General features: G+C 39.4%; 1 protein-coding gene across 6 annotated transcripts in view; it reads right to left on the reverse strand.

The window, feature by feature from the left end:
- The window catches only part of DOCK10 (dedicator of cytokinesis 10), a 147,148-nt gene that overhangs the window by 59,024 nt on the left and 70,369 nt on the right, over positions 1-17,755 (reverse strand). For all 6 annotated transcript variants that reach the window (XM_063408200.1, XM_063408199.1, XM_063408202.1 and 3 more), the window contains exons 4-11: positions 15,339-15,421; positions 11,459-11,531; positions 11,015-11,146; positions 10,618-10,752; positions 6,012-6,195; positions 4,298-4,383; positions 1,598-1,681; positions 553-708 (exon numbers count right to left, since the gene is read on the reverse strand). In XM_063408200.1, coding sequence (XP_063264270.1) covers positions 553-708; positions 1,598-1,681; positions 4,298-4,383; positions 6,012-6,195; positions 10,618-10,752; positions 11,015-11,146; positions 11,459-11,531; positions 15,339-15,421 — 933 coding nt within the window. The remainder of the gene's footprint in view (positions 1-552; positions 709-1,597; positions 1,682-4,297; positions 4,384-6,011; positions 6,196-10,617; positions 10,753-11,014; positions 11,147-11,458; positions 11,532-15,338; positions 15,422-17,755) is intronic.

The following is a 17,755-nucleotide window of genomic DNA, read 5'->3' on the forward strand; positions in this document are numbered from 1 at the left end:
TCCTGCTTCAGAGGAGAACTAACTAAAAGCTATAGACTGACATCTACATCTCAATTTTCCTGGCTCTTTTTTTTTTACAGTAAGAGTAAGCAGAATTTTCTGGTTTGTCCTGGTTTTAGCTGGATTTTTCCACTAGATGAAACATCCTGTCCTTTATATTTTGCCTTCTCTCCTGTAATTTTATCTTCTTGGTTCCTTGTCTCTCCCTGAAAAACAACAAAACCCCCCAGGTCACCAGCAACTGATATTTCATTGCCTCCTACATAGGTCTTGGCAGTTTAAACTTGTTCTTCTCATAGCAATTCCCAACGATTGTAACATTTTTAATCCTCCTCTGAACTGTAGCTAAAAATCTGCCATATAAATCAGCTTCAAAATATCTATTGAAAAGTTAATCAGTTTTTTTATTCAGTCCACAGGGAGCAGTATGCATGGGCAATGCAGCTGTCCTTTCACTTCTCTTTCCAAACTAACACAAGTAAGAAAGGAAAAAAAACCCAACCAACAAACCAACCAAAAAAAAAAAATCACAGAGAAATAAGAAAAGCTTACATTGGTTGAGGGATCATTTTCATTTTCAGTAACACAGGCCTGGAGATTCAAACTGAGGGATTTGCAGGTAATCAGGATCCTCTTTGCAGGCTTTTCTTCAAATGGCTTTATCACTGAATTTGTCCCTGGAAACTCCTTTTTCTGAGGATTCAATGCCTGAAATAAGTAGGACAATTTGTTATACATAGGAAAAAGCATCATATTCCAAAACTAAGTAAGCTTTTTAAAGGTCTTTGCAACCACTGAAACACCTGAAAACCTCAAAAGTCACTGTTGGTATCTTCATATTTCTATAGTTAATGAGCATTATTCCTAATTTATAGATTAGGAAGTAAACCAAAAAGACAGCCTGAGAACATATATAATGTCAGAGGCAGAATTAGGGATTTGAATTAAGTTTCCTATAATTTTAGAACATACTTTTTTTTTTGTTTACTTACTGTTTCTAAAACTTTAGCTTTTAATTTCCTCATATAGATTAAAACTCTCACATTTTCAGACTATTAACAGCACATTTTAGAATGAGATTCCAGGCATTTCCCTCTTTTCCAATTACTTATATACAACATCACTGCTTCAATTTGCTTAATACTTTGAATAAAGGTCTTACAGTTGATTGACATCAGGCTCAAGTTTAAATATACACTGATCCCAGTGTTACTTAAGCCTTCTTTTTAACTAAAATAAAATTTCCATTTAAATCACATTCAGTGCAAGTAATAACTTTCTTTGGATCCTGACATTACGTGCTAAACTTTGCTTTAATGCTTGTTTTAAACTAATTCAGAGCTTAGCTCGGCTGGGCAGGATGACCTCCAGAGGTCACTGCCATCCTCAGCCATTCTGCAGTCAGGGTGTAGAGTCTGAACAGAATTCTCTCTGGACTGCAGACACCTCCCCTCCCTCTGCCCTGCTGAAGCCCTGGATATACCCAGGTGCTTGCTGAAGTGCAACCCACTCTGCTGGCTCAGCTACCCCACGAGCTAGTTTGTGTCACCTGTATTTTAAAACCTCTAAGAATAAAAAAAAATGAAATATTGCTTACTGCTATATCAGGATCCAAAGAGAACAGGTTTAGTCGCTCTGTATTTCGAGAGGCTTTCACTGTTTCTTCTGTTTCTGTGATGTACTGTGGTGACAGATAATAAATTAGTTTTCTGAGCAAGAAAGAAATCCATAGAGTTGTTAGACTTCTAAATGAGTGATCAACGTTTCACTCATAACATTTCCCATTTCTGCAGTAGGTATCCTCAAGCATCTCCAAGCACTCTCTGCTCGTGAAACAGGGATTTTCAAGCCATGCCATACTTTTAAGGAATCCCAAAATAGATCAGTTAGGTAATTCAAGTTTTTGTATCTTCACATATGCTATCCATTGAGGAAGATGTCAGATCTCAGCACCAAAATCAGTTTGGAGATTCCCAAGCTGAGGGAAATAAACCCCCAACAAACCAGTCCCACAGAAAACCCCTGTGCCAGGGGAGGGCAGAAAGGGGAGCAGCAAATGCCACTGAGCCTCAGAGGCTGAGCAGACACACAGACTGCAGTGTCACCCACCCACCCTCTGCCACAGGGAGGATCAGACATACCCATTTCCTTTCTAAAGACACGTGCTTTAGTTAATAGCAAAACTGACAACACCAACTTCACCTTCTAAAGCCACCTGGTGCCTTCCTACCCTACCTTCTAAAGGTTTATCCTTATGTCTAACTGCAAAAACCTTTTCCCTCACTAGTTAAGCTCATTTATCCAATATGTAAAGTAAACCCTACACATTCCCCTCCCCTTAAAGATCCTTTGGGATATTTCAATTGTCCAGTCTTTCTTTGCACTTCTATTTTCTCTTTTTTTGTTTTAATTTTTTTAAATCTCTGAAATATTAACAAGAGTGTCCATCTTTCCTGGTTGCCTAGGACTGAGTACAACCCTTAGCTGACATAGCACAGGATATTCTCTTGTTCAGTCCCATTCAGTGTTTCATGCCTCCCACAACATCATGGTATTGCCAGTGCACATGAAGTAACAAACAACAACCCAGCAAGACCAAGGGCTCTGTGTTCACTTCCTAACATGCACTGCCCACAGCCTGAGCTGCAGCAGCAGGTCCTGATGTGGCTCTGGCAGACTAGTTGAGATAGAGATGGGATCAGGATGTTTATCTGCCATGGGCTGGGGAAAGGCCACAGAACACTGCTGCAGCCAGACTGTAGAGCCAGGGTGGGGTGTGCAGCCGTGAGGCCTGGTAGGCCTCTCTGGCGGGCAGTCCCCTAAGGGCAGAAATGCCCAGTCATGGAGACTAGGCCAAAACAACCCTTCTCCTGCGCTCGGACCCTCTCTTATCTCCCTGTAAGACAATAGGTCACTTTCTACCCCAACTCATACTACTAGACCACTTCTCAAAACCTCGGTACCCTATAAAAACCCCACTTTTCCCCCAGCTCAGCAGAAGAGCTGTCCCTGAAACCCTTCACAGAAGATGCTAATAAAGGATCGTCTGTGAAACTTCATATGGCGCTTCTCCTCTCTCTCCCTGCGTCTGCCAAGGCACCTTAGCAAGCTTATGAGCTGAGAATCACTGCAAAAGAGCTGATCACTGCTAAGAGCTGAATATCACTGTAACTAAGCTTGCTAAGTGTTGCCTGTGCCTAAGAGCTTTGCCGGAGTTGCTTGGGCAGGGGATTATGTAGGTGCACCCTTATCCAGGAACAACCAAGGCAGCCAAGACTGACTGAAGCTACCGGGAGAAAAACAAAAGTGGGGGAACAGGGATTATCCATATAAAGGGCAAAAAGAGCATCACAAAACAAACTGACCATCTCCTATAGCCTTGCAGGCACCAGTGGTCTTTGAGATATCTGCAAGATGCCTCTGAGATATCTGTATCAACTAAACCATTAGAAAGAATCTATCCACAGACAAGGCTGTCTGACACTTCTGCTGCCCTTAACACATAAACTCAGATCCATTTTATTTGGTTGGCCATTTGGTTTTTATTTTGCTTGGTGATTTGACTCTTTTTGCTTTTTTTGCATTCTAGGTGATCACTTCCCATATATGAATATGACCTACAGTATAATTCTGTCCTCAGCTGCACAGACAGCTTTCAGTTCAAATCTGTGTAACATCCACAAACAGCATTTGGCTCTGCAGACAGACAGCATCTACGGCAGCTCACTGGCAGAAGGCTATGAACAGATTCATTTAAGAGAAAGCAGTGAAGCATTTCCAATCTAGCTTTTCATTAAAAAGCTTCTTAGCACCATGCACAATTATCTCATCCACATGAAGCAGTTTATGAGCTCCAGAGGACAAAATGCCTCCCCTGGTAGCACATGTATCTTTCAAGGAAGTTACAGAAGGCAATGAGCAGTTCAGAGCTCACTTCTTTGCCAGTCACACAGGAAATTTTGGCTCTCCAAGGGCCAAATTCTACTGAAATGCAGTTCAGACGAGCAAATACTTCACACATAACTGAGGGGCCGGACCCTTACTGACTTCACAGGTCTAAATCAAAATACTCAGTGGAGCACCTACTCTTTTTGCATCTGGTGGAGATTTTCTCATTTAAACAAAAGGATGAGTTGTTCAGAAGGAAGATTATTCCTGTCACTTGTTATGACAATTGTAATAGACTGTGCTATATTTTTCAGCCTCTCAGAATATTATTGATCAGGTATTGGCAGGCATTTTTCACCTAGGACATTCTTTCCACTAGACATGTAAAGAAAAATGTAACATCCATTACTTTGGCGAAGTCTGGGTGCAAGGTGTTCTCTGAAGAATCTGCCTCCTCCTGAGAGCAATCATAATTCACCGCAACTTCTGCAGGGTCTTGAAGAGAAGGAAAAAAACCCACAAAATGGTTTTATTATTCTCGCTATAACCACAAGTTTAAAAGACAAATATTTCCATGTTATTTCTTTTTATTCCCTTCAGACTCATCATCTCTCCAAATGGAAGCAATGCTCACGTAAAGCTCTGTCCTCCTCAACCTCATCTCTCACTGCTGCTCACTGTATCTCAGTCTACATTTAGGCTTCCAAACAACAGGCCTAGCTACTCACTGAAACACCCAACACAGTCACCCATGACAAATATTCATGCCCACGACAAAGACACCTTCTTGTCTCAGTCCCTTCTGATGCAACACCAAGGGTTTACGTCAACCAAGGATTTTGGGTTCCCAGTAAAGGGAGCCCTCAGCAGGGCAGGCAGGACCTTACCTGCTCTTTGGGAGAGGGAGGGATGCAGGCTGGACTCTCTGAGGTGCAAACCAATGAACCCAGAGAATCCAGAGCACTGAACACAAGCCCTGTGCTTCACTCAGCTCACCAGGAGTGCTCTGTTCTCACGGGGTAATTCAGCCCCATGTGAAAGAAGTCATTACAGTCACTTAGGGCTCTTCTTGCCAAGAAAGCCTCATGTCTTTTGACAAGCTAACCCTACAGCACATTCCTGTTGCTTGTTATCAGCTTTTTTACCAGTAGAGACTTCTGTTTTTTGTTAGCCTGTGTTTTTGACCTTTCATGCAGACATTTCTTCCTGTTTCATTAATATCATTTATGGGTGGGATTTTCAAAAGTACTCCTCTGATTCTGAAGTGCAAATCTCTTGTGCCTCCAAGTTCTAAAATCATCCTTGTCTATATGAAGAGTATCCTGTCCTTCCAAATTGAACTTATTATAAACATCAGGCTAAAGAGTTCAATTAGCTCTGAACATCCCTAAGATTCAGATGCACATGGATTCAAAGCTTTGACTCAGCTCAGAGCACATGCATTTTACATCTGTATACAGGTTTCAAGCGTTTTCAGCCTTAGAATTTCAGCTGGAGTTCATCCAAACTGTATGTGGATTTATTATGTGGAGGAATGAGTTACTGCCACATGCGGTGTAACAGAGCATCCAATTCTTTCTTCCACAGTGAGAGCATAATATGCAAGCTCAAAAAAGCAAGAAGTAAAAGTCAACAAGCTTTAAGAGAAAGAGCCATACACCACAGCTGGTGTTTTTTTTTTTTTTTAATTATTAGCTCCAGATTTGTAAAGAAAGCAAAATGTTGGAAAAAGAACCAACCAAACCCCTCTCCAGCACAAAACTTTTTTAGACCTTCAGAGTTCCAGGACAGTAAAACACAAAGTACCAGCAAGATCACTGACAGAGAAGACTAAATTTAAAAAAGAGCTGCATATGCAAAGTGGAGGCACATTGCTCCTGCTGACTTTGTGGGAACAGTTTTCCCTCCCCTCCAGCCATTTGAAAATGATCTGAGGGGAGTTAGCTGACATTGTGCAGGGATTGCCAGGACTGGTGCTGCTTCGTCAGAAATCAATAGGCACAGAATCCATTACAGACTCGGGCAGTTAGAATGATTAAATACTGATATTTAAATACTGAAGGTTCCACTTCTTTCACTTGTTTAAAAAAAACCCAGTAATACAAGAGATTTTTCACTCTTACCAAGCCTCAGATCAGTGAGATCTGCACTCTTCCTCTCCTGAATGGTTCCCTCTGGATTTATTTGCAGGATTTTGTTGAGCGTAAAAATCCAGTCATCCATATCCTGCTCATTTTCAGCTGCCAGCACAAAGTATGTGAGGTCATTCATTTTCAATTCAAAGGCATGTTTCCTAAGCCTGTTATTCTGTTGGAACAGAAAGAAAATAAAAATAAGCACTAGAACTAATACAAAAAGGTACTGAAAAAGGCATCCATAAGATGAAACTGTATATGGTCACTCCTTAAAAATTACATTTAAGCAAACTCCAGTGGCTTTGAAGAAAATTCAAATAGTGTGATATTAACACAAATTTCTGTCAATTTTTGCATTTAAGAGCTTCTGTGGCCAAACATATGTCCTATATTTAGCCACAGAAATCTAAGATGGCCAATAGTTCAGAAGGGAATACCTCCCATGTGGAACAATAAAAGACCTCTGGTCACAAAGTGCATCACTGCTACACAAGTTGGAGTGGTCTGGAGAGAACAGCTCTAAAAACCAAGCCTCTTACACTTTACCAGCACACCAGACACCTGAAAAGATAAATCACAGTATTGCTAAGTCATATAAATATTTAAGGGAGAGTGGGAACAGGACTTCCCAGAAGATTGCAACAGGACAAATTCCAGCAGTAACTATTATAGTGGGGACTTCCCACATCTACTTTTGTCTTACAAGGATTTTAAAAACAACTTAGGGGATTTCAACAATTTTTCACAAAAGGCAAATGTGGGGTATAGTGCTGGTCAGTCATTGCAACGCTATCCTTTTCAAAGTAACACATGCCCCAGTATATTGGGAATAGATTGAGTTCTGAGAGCTGTTCTCTGACACCAGATTTTACCTGCAGGAGATAAGTCTATCAATTTCTGTCATAAGAATTGACAGGTACTTAGCTACTGAAACTAAGCTCAATAAAATTAAACAAAGTGATGGGATCTAACACAATGTAATTAATTTCTCAAATTTACCCAATTAGTGAGGCACATATCTCTTAGCCTTAAGGAAGCAGTTGTTTCAATCTTCTCTCCTCCTTGCTTACATCTGAGAGAACAGTAATGCATTCTATCCCTTATCCTTTTACTGAAGTTTTAAAGCTGAATGATTGTGGACATCAGTGCCACCATTTTGATTTCAATATTCCAGAAGATTGCCATTACTTTGTTGACAAATTTAACCTTGGACTGATGCTGACAAATAAAAAAAAAACAAACCAAACCCAAACCATCCACCCCATAACTGCTCACTTCACTCCATTTTTTCTTCCTTAACAGTCTCAAATGACGTCACAGCGGTCTCCTGTAGTTCTGCATAGTGTAAGTATTTTTCTGCACAGTTCTACATGAACAAGTTATTAAGAGGTTTCTAAGCCAGATGGTGAGATGATAGTGACCCTTTTATTTAAAAGGAACAGAGGCAAAATCTGCTACTGATTAGCAGAGGAGGATGAGAACCCAGGACACTGAGAAGCAAGTTCCATGAATATTTTTTTCCAGCAGCAGAGATGATTTAGAAGATTCCTACCCAATCTGTTGCTAATCACTTGCTCCAGTTCTTGTATTACATGTCATGACCCAGATCAGGAATCACTTAAGACTGAACTACTTCTTCTCTAGCTACTTGGGTCCATAGGGTCAGACAAATCTTGGCTTTTCAAGCTGACTTGGGGGTGTCTGTGTGTATATGTGTGCACGTGTGCTATTTTTTAGTTCTGCTACCGGAAATTCTCTTGATAAGAAATAATTTTCCTCTCAAGTGCTTTATGGTTATAAATTCTAGTTCATCAAATGCAGAGTAAGAATAGGCTTGGGTTTTGTAGCAGTTGGTTCTTGGGCGTTCAGTATTTATCCTGATCCTGAAATCACTCCTTTCCTCCAATCATACATTCAAACTAATGTAAAACAAGGACTGAAACTTCACTAAAACATGTTACATATATATAAAATTATATAAGGGCTTGACCAAAAGCTAGAAGTTGAACAAAACTATGCCAAGAATCTTAGGTAGTGGCCATTTAAAACTTTTAAAGCCATATTATTTATGAAATGGATTATGTACACCAGTTTATGCACAATCTATAAAGAAGAATGCTATGTTTCACTTTTACTTCAGATAAGACAAAAGCATTTAAAATTAAGGGATTCATTTTCTATTTTATATGTTTCCCCTTATGACATGACCAAGATCTTTAAATCAGGTACTGAAACACAAGATGAATGCATTTATTGTCTATATTATGTACTTCCCCTTACAGACATGGCCAAGATCTTTAAATCAGGTACTGAAAGACCATCAGACATTATCTAATACAGCAATATATCTTGCATGCTGAGCCTTAAAAACATCAGACAGGGCAGGAAACTTCAATATCCACTTTTCCATCTGCCCTTCAGACTTCTGGCAAGCAGATGAGATCTACAGCAAAGGCTTGGTTTCAAATCTAAGGCCAACTATTTTACCTTCCTGATCAGTTAACAAGAAAATAAACCCAAAGTACCATTTCTCAGTTTGCTCCTCCATAAAACTCCTTCCATATGGTATATGGACCTTGACTTCTAATCTTCAACACTTAATTTCAAGTCCAAAAATTTCTTCCAGAAAAAAATAATACAAGATTCAAAAAAGAGACTATGAATGAGCTATAAATGAAACATCAGGCTGAGTCTAATGCCTGCAGGGTCATTCTTCCAAACTAACAGAATTGTTTTGGAAGCATTTTGTATTTTATCTGGAAATGATTTCTCTGGGATATTTACTACAATTTTGATATTCTATCTGTATCAAACAGGAGCTCAAAGTCATTCATAGAGATTTAAAGAATTTATAGGGGTATTAAAACTCATTAAATCACAATGTACACATCATATTTATTCACTAAAAATTCAGTTTTACCCAACTCTTTCTCCACATTCTCTGGTCTCCCTGTTTATGTCAAGTTTAACCCAGGTTTTATTTTTCAGCCCATGATTCCAAGTCCATCACAGACTGACAGCTGATGGTATTCACCCTAGTACACCTTTGGCTAAGATTCTAACTTCTTGCCAGTGAAGATAGCTTAAATTTGTGAGTCCCATACTAAATGCCAACCAAAAACCATCACAGAAACTTGTATCTGGGGGCAGGCAAGAGGAGAACCCACTGTTCAACCAGTGAGGGACAACCTGGAGGAACACTGTAGATTTAGAAAGCAGTTGTCAAAGGTTCAGGGGGAGGAGGATTTCAAAGGTTTCTTGAGGGTTTTTTTTGTCAGAAGTTAGTAAAAAACAGCAGAAATCTTGCAGTTAAGACATTCCGGCTATCCTGGTGTATCATGAGAAACAACACAGCAGAAGGGGCACCCTCTGGGGTAGCATTAAATATGTATATAACAACACCCTAGAGGGCTGGACTGGAGCTCTGGCTGAGACCCAGCTGACAAGAAAGCCCTTGCTGCCAGCAGGCAGGAGCAAAAGCAGCAATTTCTAACCAGGATTTCTCTACAAGAATCTGCTCCATGGCTTCTGCTACACTTCCAAGCTACCTGTGAGGGTGTCCCAAGCCTATGGATTGACACTGGCAAACATCATTGTCCTACATGCTCATCTCCATCCTCTTCTACCCCTGTTTGGAAAAAGAAACACTTTTCTGAACAGCACTGGGTAATGGCCATTGCCCACAGAGCTGGGACTGTCAGCAGACTCTTGTTCCCAGGGTGAATCACTGGGAAATGATCATTTTTCTTGCTCCAAAGGGTAAAGAAGGGACATCACAACCAAGAAAACTTCCTGTTTATCAGGGGTCTTCCCCTGAGTTACCTGAAAGATTTCTTTCAAAGCAATCCTCAAATCAGCCTGCCTAGCACTGTTACCAATCTTTACTGGTAAAGTAGTAAAGTATGGATTAAATAAAAGGCATTTCCTTATTCAGTGACACATTGGGCCAGATCAGTCAACAGTCACATACCATTCAAGGCAACATCTTGTTTAGAATGAAATAAAAGAAAAAAGAGAAATATATTATTAGAATGAGAGGAAAGGAAGAACAAGATGGGAGAAAAAATCTAAGAAGACAATCTAAGTGTAACAATAGGAAAAAAAGCTTTAAACGTTGCTGGCAAACAAACAATAAGGTTCTGTCCTACCTGATGCCATTAAGACTCTCTATCATCTCCAAAAGTGATGACCTTCAAGGAGGCTCAGGATACAAGATTAATTTCACACTTGTCCAACAGGCAATGCTTTGTAACCTGAGTCTCTTTACCCCACATCAAGCAAGCACGTGATAAAATCTGACATCTCAGAAAATAATTTCAGTGAAATCCCTCCCGAACATTTCACAATATTTTTGTATCATGTTTGCCATGGACAAAGAGTGTGTGCAAGGTCTGCTACCATAATTCCACTGTGGTTTTTTTTGTAACTTGTCAGTCTGAGCATCTGCACCAAATTAAAGAGCAAAACCATTGATGTTGTCATTTTCTGAAGCTCCTAATGAGCCCATTATTCTGTTCATGAATGTGTTCTTGCATTTGCCTTTTTACATGCATCCTGCACCTAAAACACTACAATGAAATCAACTGGAACTTACCTGTACGACTCCTGTACAAGAATCCAAAAAAATACATCCCTTTGGCTCCTTTGATATTTTTTCATCTTTGTAAAAGTTCATAATATACGAGTTATCCGACAACTGTGTCAGCTGGAAGTAGCGCTTTTTGAACGACTGAAGTGGTGGGAAAGAAGAAACATGAAAATTGTGGTATTACAGATTATTTTCTCTGATACTTTATTCACAGGGTTTAAATAACAGGTAAGTCCTGACTGCATTTCAATCACTATTTTGCAGACAAATTAAATATTACTTTATTATCATTTAAAGCAATGTAATCAAAGCTGAGATATAAGCTAAGTGACAATGGCAAAATGAGTGCCTCTGTGGGGAAAATAAATCCAAATGGAATAAAGAAAGAATGATGTTTCCTTACCCGAACTGTAATGCTATTGTTTACAGTGCTGTTGAAATTCCCTTTATAAAGCCATCCAGACTTGTAAACTCCTGCTGCTAATCCTCCTCCTCCACCACCACCACCTTTAGAAGATGAGTGGGATGTTGTGTCCTATATGGAAGACAAGGTTAAAATTGCACAGACTTGTTTTCTGAATTCCAAGACAAAAACTGTTAATGTGTGAGTATCTGCTTGATAACAAATAAGCACCCTTTCATTCCTTTAAAAATAAGACAGTATTAATAGCCCTCCCATATATGGGATGACATGAGACAAAGCTGTTCCACTAATTTCAGAGCTATTTAAAATATGAAATATTTTATAGGAGATAATGAACCTCCATTATCATTCTTTATTTGATATTAAAGCAATAAATAACCTCCCCAGAAAAAAAACAACCCACATCAAGACCAGAATACATACTTCATCCTTATCCACATCTTCATGATCGATTTCAAAGGAATGTGATGGCAGTTTCTCTGGTCTGCATTCACTTCTGGAAGGGGGGGAAAATGTATTTATTTATTAAACACAAATCATGTACCTGCTGTTTCAGGGAGGTAGCCATACTGAGCCCCCATGGTAATGTCATGCTTTGTATTGCTTTGGTAATGTAATTACCAAATAATGTAATTACATGGTAATGTATTGCTTTGATCCTACTGTCTCCTTTAAAACCACTACACTTTTAAAAATGCTTTTGTCCTAAGCCACATGTATCTTTTTTCCCCCAAGACTCTGAAGCTGTAACCGTTCTATACAAATGATAAAATACCAATTCTTTGTATCTTTGCTGCTCTTCCACCACAATGGGCAACAAACCCCAAACAATTTCCAGAGAGATATTTCACTCAAGGCTGTCAAAGGAAGCAGACTGACTCTTCAAAAGATTTCTTAACCAAGAACATCAGAACTTTAATCTTAAAGCTTCTTCATCACTTTATGATTTCAAGATTTTTTTTTATTCAATATGATGAGCACAGCCTTCAAGCAATTTTTCAAATTACGCAGATGTCTTTTTGAGATGATGCCATTTAAGTTCTTTATACTGTATACTCAAACTCACAACTGAACATGAAAAAACAGAGCACTTAAACATTTGCTTAATTTTAAGCACATAAATAACTGTACTTAGGCTCAGAGTACTTCTCATACTGTAGAATTAAACAGCAAGTAACAGTAAATACACACAACAAAAATTCAAGGGTATTTTTAAATGCAAAAAAAAGATTTTTCAGTGCCCTGAAAAATTCCAGTAGTGTTTTCAAATTCCTAAAGATTATAAATCTCACTTGAAAATCATTAGTCATGATATGAAAACTTTAAAAGTTTTCATGCTAAAAGCTATTATTTATTAGGAAGACTAACTTTTCCAGAATAAAAAAAAAAATAGAAAGATAATTCAGATGGATTTTCATTTTTATTCATTCATACATAAATTACAGATAAGGAAGATCAGAGTAATGAGCATTACCTATCTCCTCTCATTTTCCCCATTTCAAAACCAGTGTTCCCATGATGTGCCCATGCCTCCACAAGTGCAGAGAGAACATGAGAGTGTTTCATTCCCACTTTGGTTTGTTCCAGTTCTGCAGTTTATTTACTGCAAACAACTGATTAATGTTTTGAATAAAAGAAACATTTACAATCTACTGGCATTTTTTGACATCTGTAAAGCTTTAGTAGTCAGAATATGTGTGATGGAAAGTCACTGCAGGTTTTCCAATGCAACCAAGGGCAGCTGTTAAAAATCCTTACACAAACATTCCCACCTGAAAGGGCTCCAAACCAAAAATCTGAAGCCAAATCCCACCTTTTACAGAAAAGAGGCACCAGACCTGAAATATTTACCAAGTGTTCCAGGTTTCCTATAAACACCAGCAAAAATTTTGCTAGTGACTCATTCTGCTCCCAGTCAGCACAGCACACACTAAGCAGCCCCTAATCTTTTCCCACTTGCCCAAGAAGCGAGGACACACCAGCACAAAGCAGGAAACATGGCATAAAAGAGGTAGTGAGAGCTCAGAGAGGAATTTAAAGGGTTAGAAGGAGCTGAGAAAAACCTCCAAGGAGGAACACACTCAGAGAAAAACCAAAGCAATTGCTAAGTATTTTGATCCTGCCACGCACGTGGCGCTGAGCTCTGCCCTGGTGCCGCAGCAGGACTGCAGTGGATGTGCTGAGTACTCACTGCCTGCCCCAGAGCTCAGCATCACTCAGCAGCTGCTTTCCAGTCAGAAGGGCTCAGCATCCAGAAAGAGTTTCTGAGAAAGACACTCTGACAAAAATCTGCTACACCGTGCAGCCATTACTTGAAGTGTTGTGTGACTGTGTGACCCAGCAGAGCACGGCCCCAAGCACACCCAAGAATGGAGTCCCTCAGCACTGCTGAAAGCTGCTGAGTCCCACTATGCTTGTTTCTACATGGAAAAGCCCACAGGGAAGTTCAGCACACCCTCAGTGAATGGAACTACTTTAGCCACAGTTAGATCTGGTATTGTAAATGATATTCCTTTCCCACGGTGCAAAACTAAACACTTTACACTCATCCAGTGTTTGCCAATACAGTGACTTCCTGTAAAGGAATTGATACAAGAATATGTTCAGATTTCTGGAAGTATGACAGCAGGTTTCTTCAAATCAAACAAAAACTGGTAAAAAGGGGGCATCCAGAGCTATCAGCTCTGAGATACAGTATAATGACCAGGACATATCGAGCCTCTTTATTTTTCTTGAGGCAATTTAGTTTAAAACACCAAACTTTGTAACATGCACATGCAAATCAAGGTTGAAGAGACTGGAAACAACATGAAATGAGGTGGCTCTCAAACCAGATCTGTTAAAGGTATGTTAAGCTCAAAAACCAGGGCAGTTTCCAGCAAACTTGGTGTCTGAAGTATCAACAAGTGTGGCACCCAAACTTTCCCTAAGAGATACAAGACACCAGATCTCATGTCAGTATAATCCTCATTACAATGTATGCGTCAGGAGGGGTGAAAAGTAAGATGCAAAACACCCTGGTACCCCTGGAGCATAACCCATGAAAGCAAATCCCATTAAGCACTGCACTAAAAATATCTTTTGCAGAAGAGGATGTGTGTAATCAGCTAAAACGTACTTTTATGCATAGTAATGCACCCACATCTGTCCAATGCATATTTCATAAGAGTGAAGACATTTAAGGTTAAATGGAAAACAGCTGTGCTACAACCATTTTTCTTGAGCACTAATGCATTAATTTTCTAAACCAATCAGCAGGCTGGGTACTTAAGAAAGGGTGTGTTGATAATCTCTGATTAGCAAAACTGCTCTTAATGGCTTTTTGTACTACCATGTATGCTGCTCATAAAAAAAAAAAAAAAAACAACTCAAGAGCAAGTGCAGGTCTAAAGGAAGGTTTGTAGTGCAAAATGCTCTGAACACAGCATCTATCTGGGCCATAAGACTCATTTTATGAGTTTTATCAGTTCCTGAAGCAATGAAGTTACTACTAGTTTCCATCCAACCCAAGCTTGGGGCACTCATTCATCCCTGTCTTATGTGCAAGTAAAAACCTTTTTCATCCAGTATTGTAATCTTAATGACTCAAACTCCAGGAAAGGAGGCAGTAACACAGCTCATTCTGGCACTTGGTGATTTTGGTAACTACTCTCTAAAACCTTCCTTAGAGGCAGGACACAAAACATTCCAGAAACAAGAGTATGGATAGAAACTCATGCATGTAGGAATGAACACCAGATTCCTTATTTCTTTCCACTCAAGTCAAGGAATTTGTTCCAGTTCTTTCTGGCACTTTTACAGTGATTTTCGTGTTCATGTGCCTCCAAGCACAGGAGAGATGCCCCTTACCCTGACACTGGCACAGCTCCACAGCCTTGTACCATCAGTGCACCCAGTTCTCCTGTACAATGCAGCCGTAGAGTTCTGAAATCCTACTCTCTGCCCCAGAGGGTGACTAAAAGGAGAATGAATCCCAGGGAAAGGTGAGTGACATTTATGCATTATTAAGGAAAACGAAAAGCCACCTCTCCTGTATCAGCTGTGCTTTGAAAACGTAAATACTCTTGTAAGGATTTGAATCAGCACTAATGGAGTTTGTTGATACCAATGAATTCTGCAGAGCCTTGAACTTTTCTGAAGGACCTTTGCTTCCCCTTTTTAAAAATGCAAGGCACTTAAAATACGGTAAAACAAGCACAGCGTAGAAGACAAAGGAAAGTGCAAATATGGACAAAGCTTAGCAAATAACACAAGCCTAAAGGGAAAGAAATAAAAAAAAAAGGGAACTTATGTGAGTTCTTACTGTGGTAAGTGTCGAAAGTCTTCTGAATAGGATTCATATTTGTAGTTCACAACATGCCAGTGGGAACTGTAGTATTTACAAGCCTAAACAGAAGAAACACGAACAACAATAGAATTACTACAAGGGTATAGACTCAAGAAAGCTAGAGAACTGATAAAGTTCTGAGGCAGCCCATGTGCTAGAGAACATATTCTTCTCTTTTAGAGATGGGTGCTCAGTTCTTAAAGGAAAACCAAAGTCATGTGTTTCCATATTTTGAAGCACAATTTCTCTTTAAAATCAAATGCACTGAATCACACAAGATGGAGGAGGGAGCTGATAGAATTTTAACATGCTTTGCTGATTCTCATCTGCTTTCTAGGAAGCATCATTAAATTATACAGTTACTGCCTCAAAAGACATGATCTAGTTTAAGCCTGACTTCCTCCATGGACATTGATTACACATTTTTCGTTTGCATCCTGTTTCATTACCTAAGCCTTCCATTGGAAATACATTTGCCTTACTCTTTTTACTCCCCCTTGTTGCAGCACAAGCTCTCTACTTCTTATTCTGCCCTTAAGGATTGATCTTGAACCTCTTAACATTCAGGAATATGTTAATAGGACTATAATTTTTCACCAGTCTCATTTTTCTTTCCACACTGAATTTGCTGAGTCATGTCACCATGTAGTTTTTGCTGTCTAAAAATACTGTCTTGCTGATTTTGCATTCGCCTTTGGAAATTGTTCTTAGTACATCAATCTCCTTTAAATAAGGAAGCCAAACCTGAACTTAACAGAAGGGCTTGGCTGTGCTGTCAAATAGACCAGAATATCTGTGCAATTTATTTGATGCTGAACTTTTATCAGTGCAGTTAAACACAACATGACATTTTGAAAGGCAACAAGATGCATGAAATATGTACAGTTATTGCTAAAGTGCACATCTACAAGAAAAATGTCACAATGCCAGAATTTGCAGTGATTCTTCATACAGAGTGTAAATTGCAAACTGGTATTTGTACAGTATGTTGAAGACTCTACCCCAGAATTGTATTATTTTCTCCACACACTCCACCTGAAAATTTGTGCCAGCCCACCTGAGATGGAAAGGAAAAAAGAGAGGGATCAAGCCTAGAACCCAACAGTAGAACTTGCTGCCCAAGACCATAGGGAAAAGGAGGCACATCAGGAAGGAAAATGGTGGAGATCTACAGTAGAGAAAGCAGTAGGACTGAAAGGAATCAGAGGTGGGAACAGTAAAGACAATCTCATAGAAAGGCATGAGACTCCAGGAGTCAAACAGAATGGAATAATGGACACATCCAAGGAGTCTAAATACCAAAAGCTGTGCAGAGAAAGTAGAAGGGAAGGGAATAAAAGGACAATTATAAATTAATATAAAAAGGTTGACTGCTTCAACTGAGAGTATTCCCTCTCTTCATTCCCAGCTTCTTCTGAAGTGCCCATGGGAGTCACTGCTTGCACAGGGTCTGCCTCAGAGGGACAGAGATGGGATTATCAGGCTGCTGGAGCAAGCCTGAGATGGGCTAAATTACTCAGCACTGGCTTAACAGATCACTTTTTAAAAATCTTGTGCAAAACATGCAGAGTATGTAGCCACAAATAATTTTAGGAAGTCATCTTCTTTGCATTCAGAGTCTTCTGTGACAGCTTTATTTGGTTTAGAGTGTGGAAAAGGTGGCAAGGAAGTGTGTGCACATTTATAGACACTTCTCCTGGCAGTTCAGCACAACCAAAGGCAGTAAACACATTCCATGTGGATCCAGTATTTACCTTCTTGTCTGACACAAGACCTCGTTATTTTACAGGATGCAGAATAAAGTGGGACCACTTTATATATAATCACATATTCTCCAAGAATGAAGATAATACTATAGCATTATAACTGACTCTCTCTGCACTTGCTAGGGTCAGGTTCAAAGCTACCCCTGAAAACCACTCCAGCACTGTTTGCACTTGGCCTATGAATGTAGAAATAATAATAATTAAAAAAAAATTCACACCAAACTTTGTTTTATGATTCTTCATAAACCGACTTGGTCACTCTTGTATTTGTGTTAAATGTATGTGACAGTCACCTAGGCTATAAGAATACTCTTACAAGAGTACCAAATACTCTGTTCTACACATGCCAATGAAAAGCTCACAGAGCATTGTGAGCCCAGAATCTCCAATTCACACATCACTCCCCTTCTCCTTGGCAAATGTAAACCAAGTGAACCTTCTACAGAAAGGATCACTTTTCCCCTGTGGTACTTTCATTACTAAGTATTTTATTTAACAGATGCAATTAAAGCCCACAGAGAACTCTCAATGAGGGCTTTTATTGCAAACATTATAGGCTGGTGTGTTCAAAAAAACAGTTGTGAATATAGAGCAGGCCACAGTATTTTAGCTTGTAACTATAAAGGT

The sequence above is a fragment of the Prinia subflava genome, chromosome 11 (genome assembly GCF_021018805.1).
Source record: "Prinia subflava isolate CZ2003 ecotype Zambia chromosome 11, Cam_Psub_1.2, whole genome shotgun sequence".
NCBI classification, from domain to species: Eukaryota; Metazoa; Chordata; class Aves; order Passeriformes; family Cisticolidae; genus Prinia; species Prinia subflava.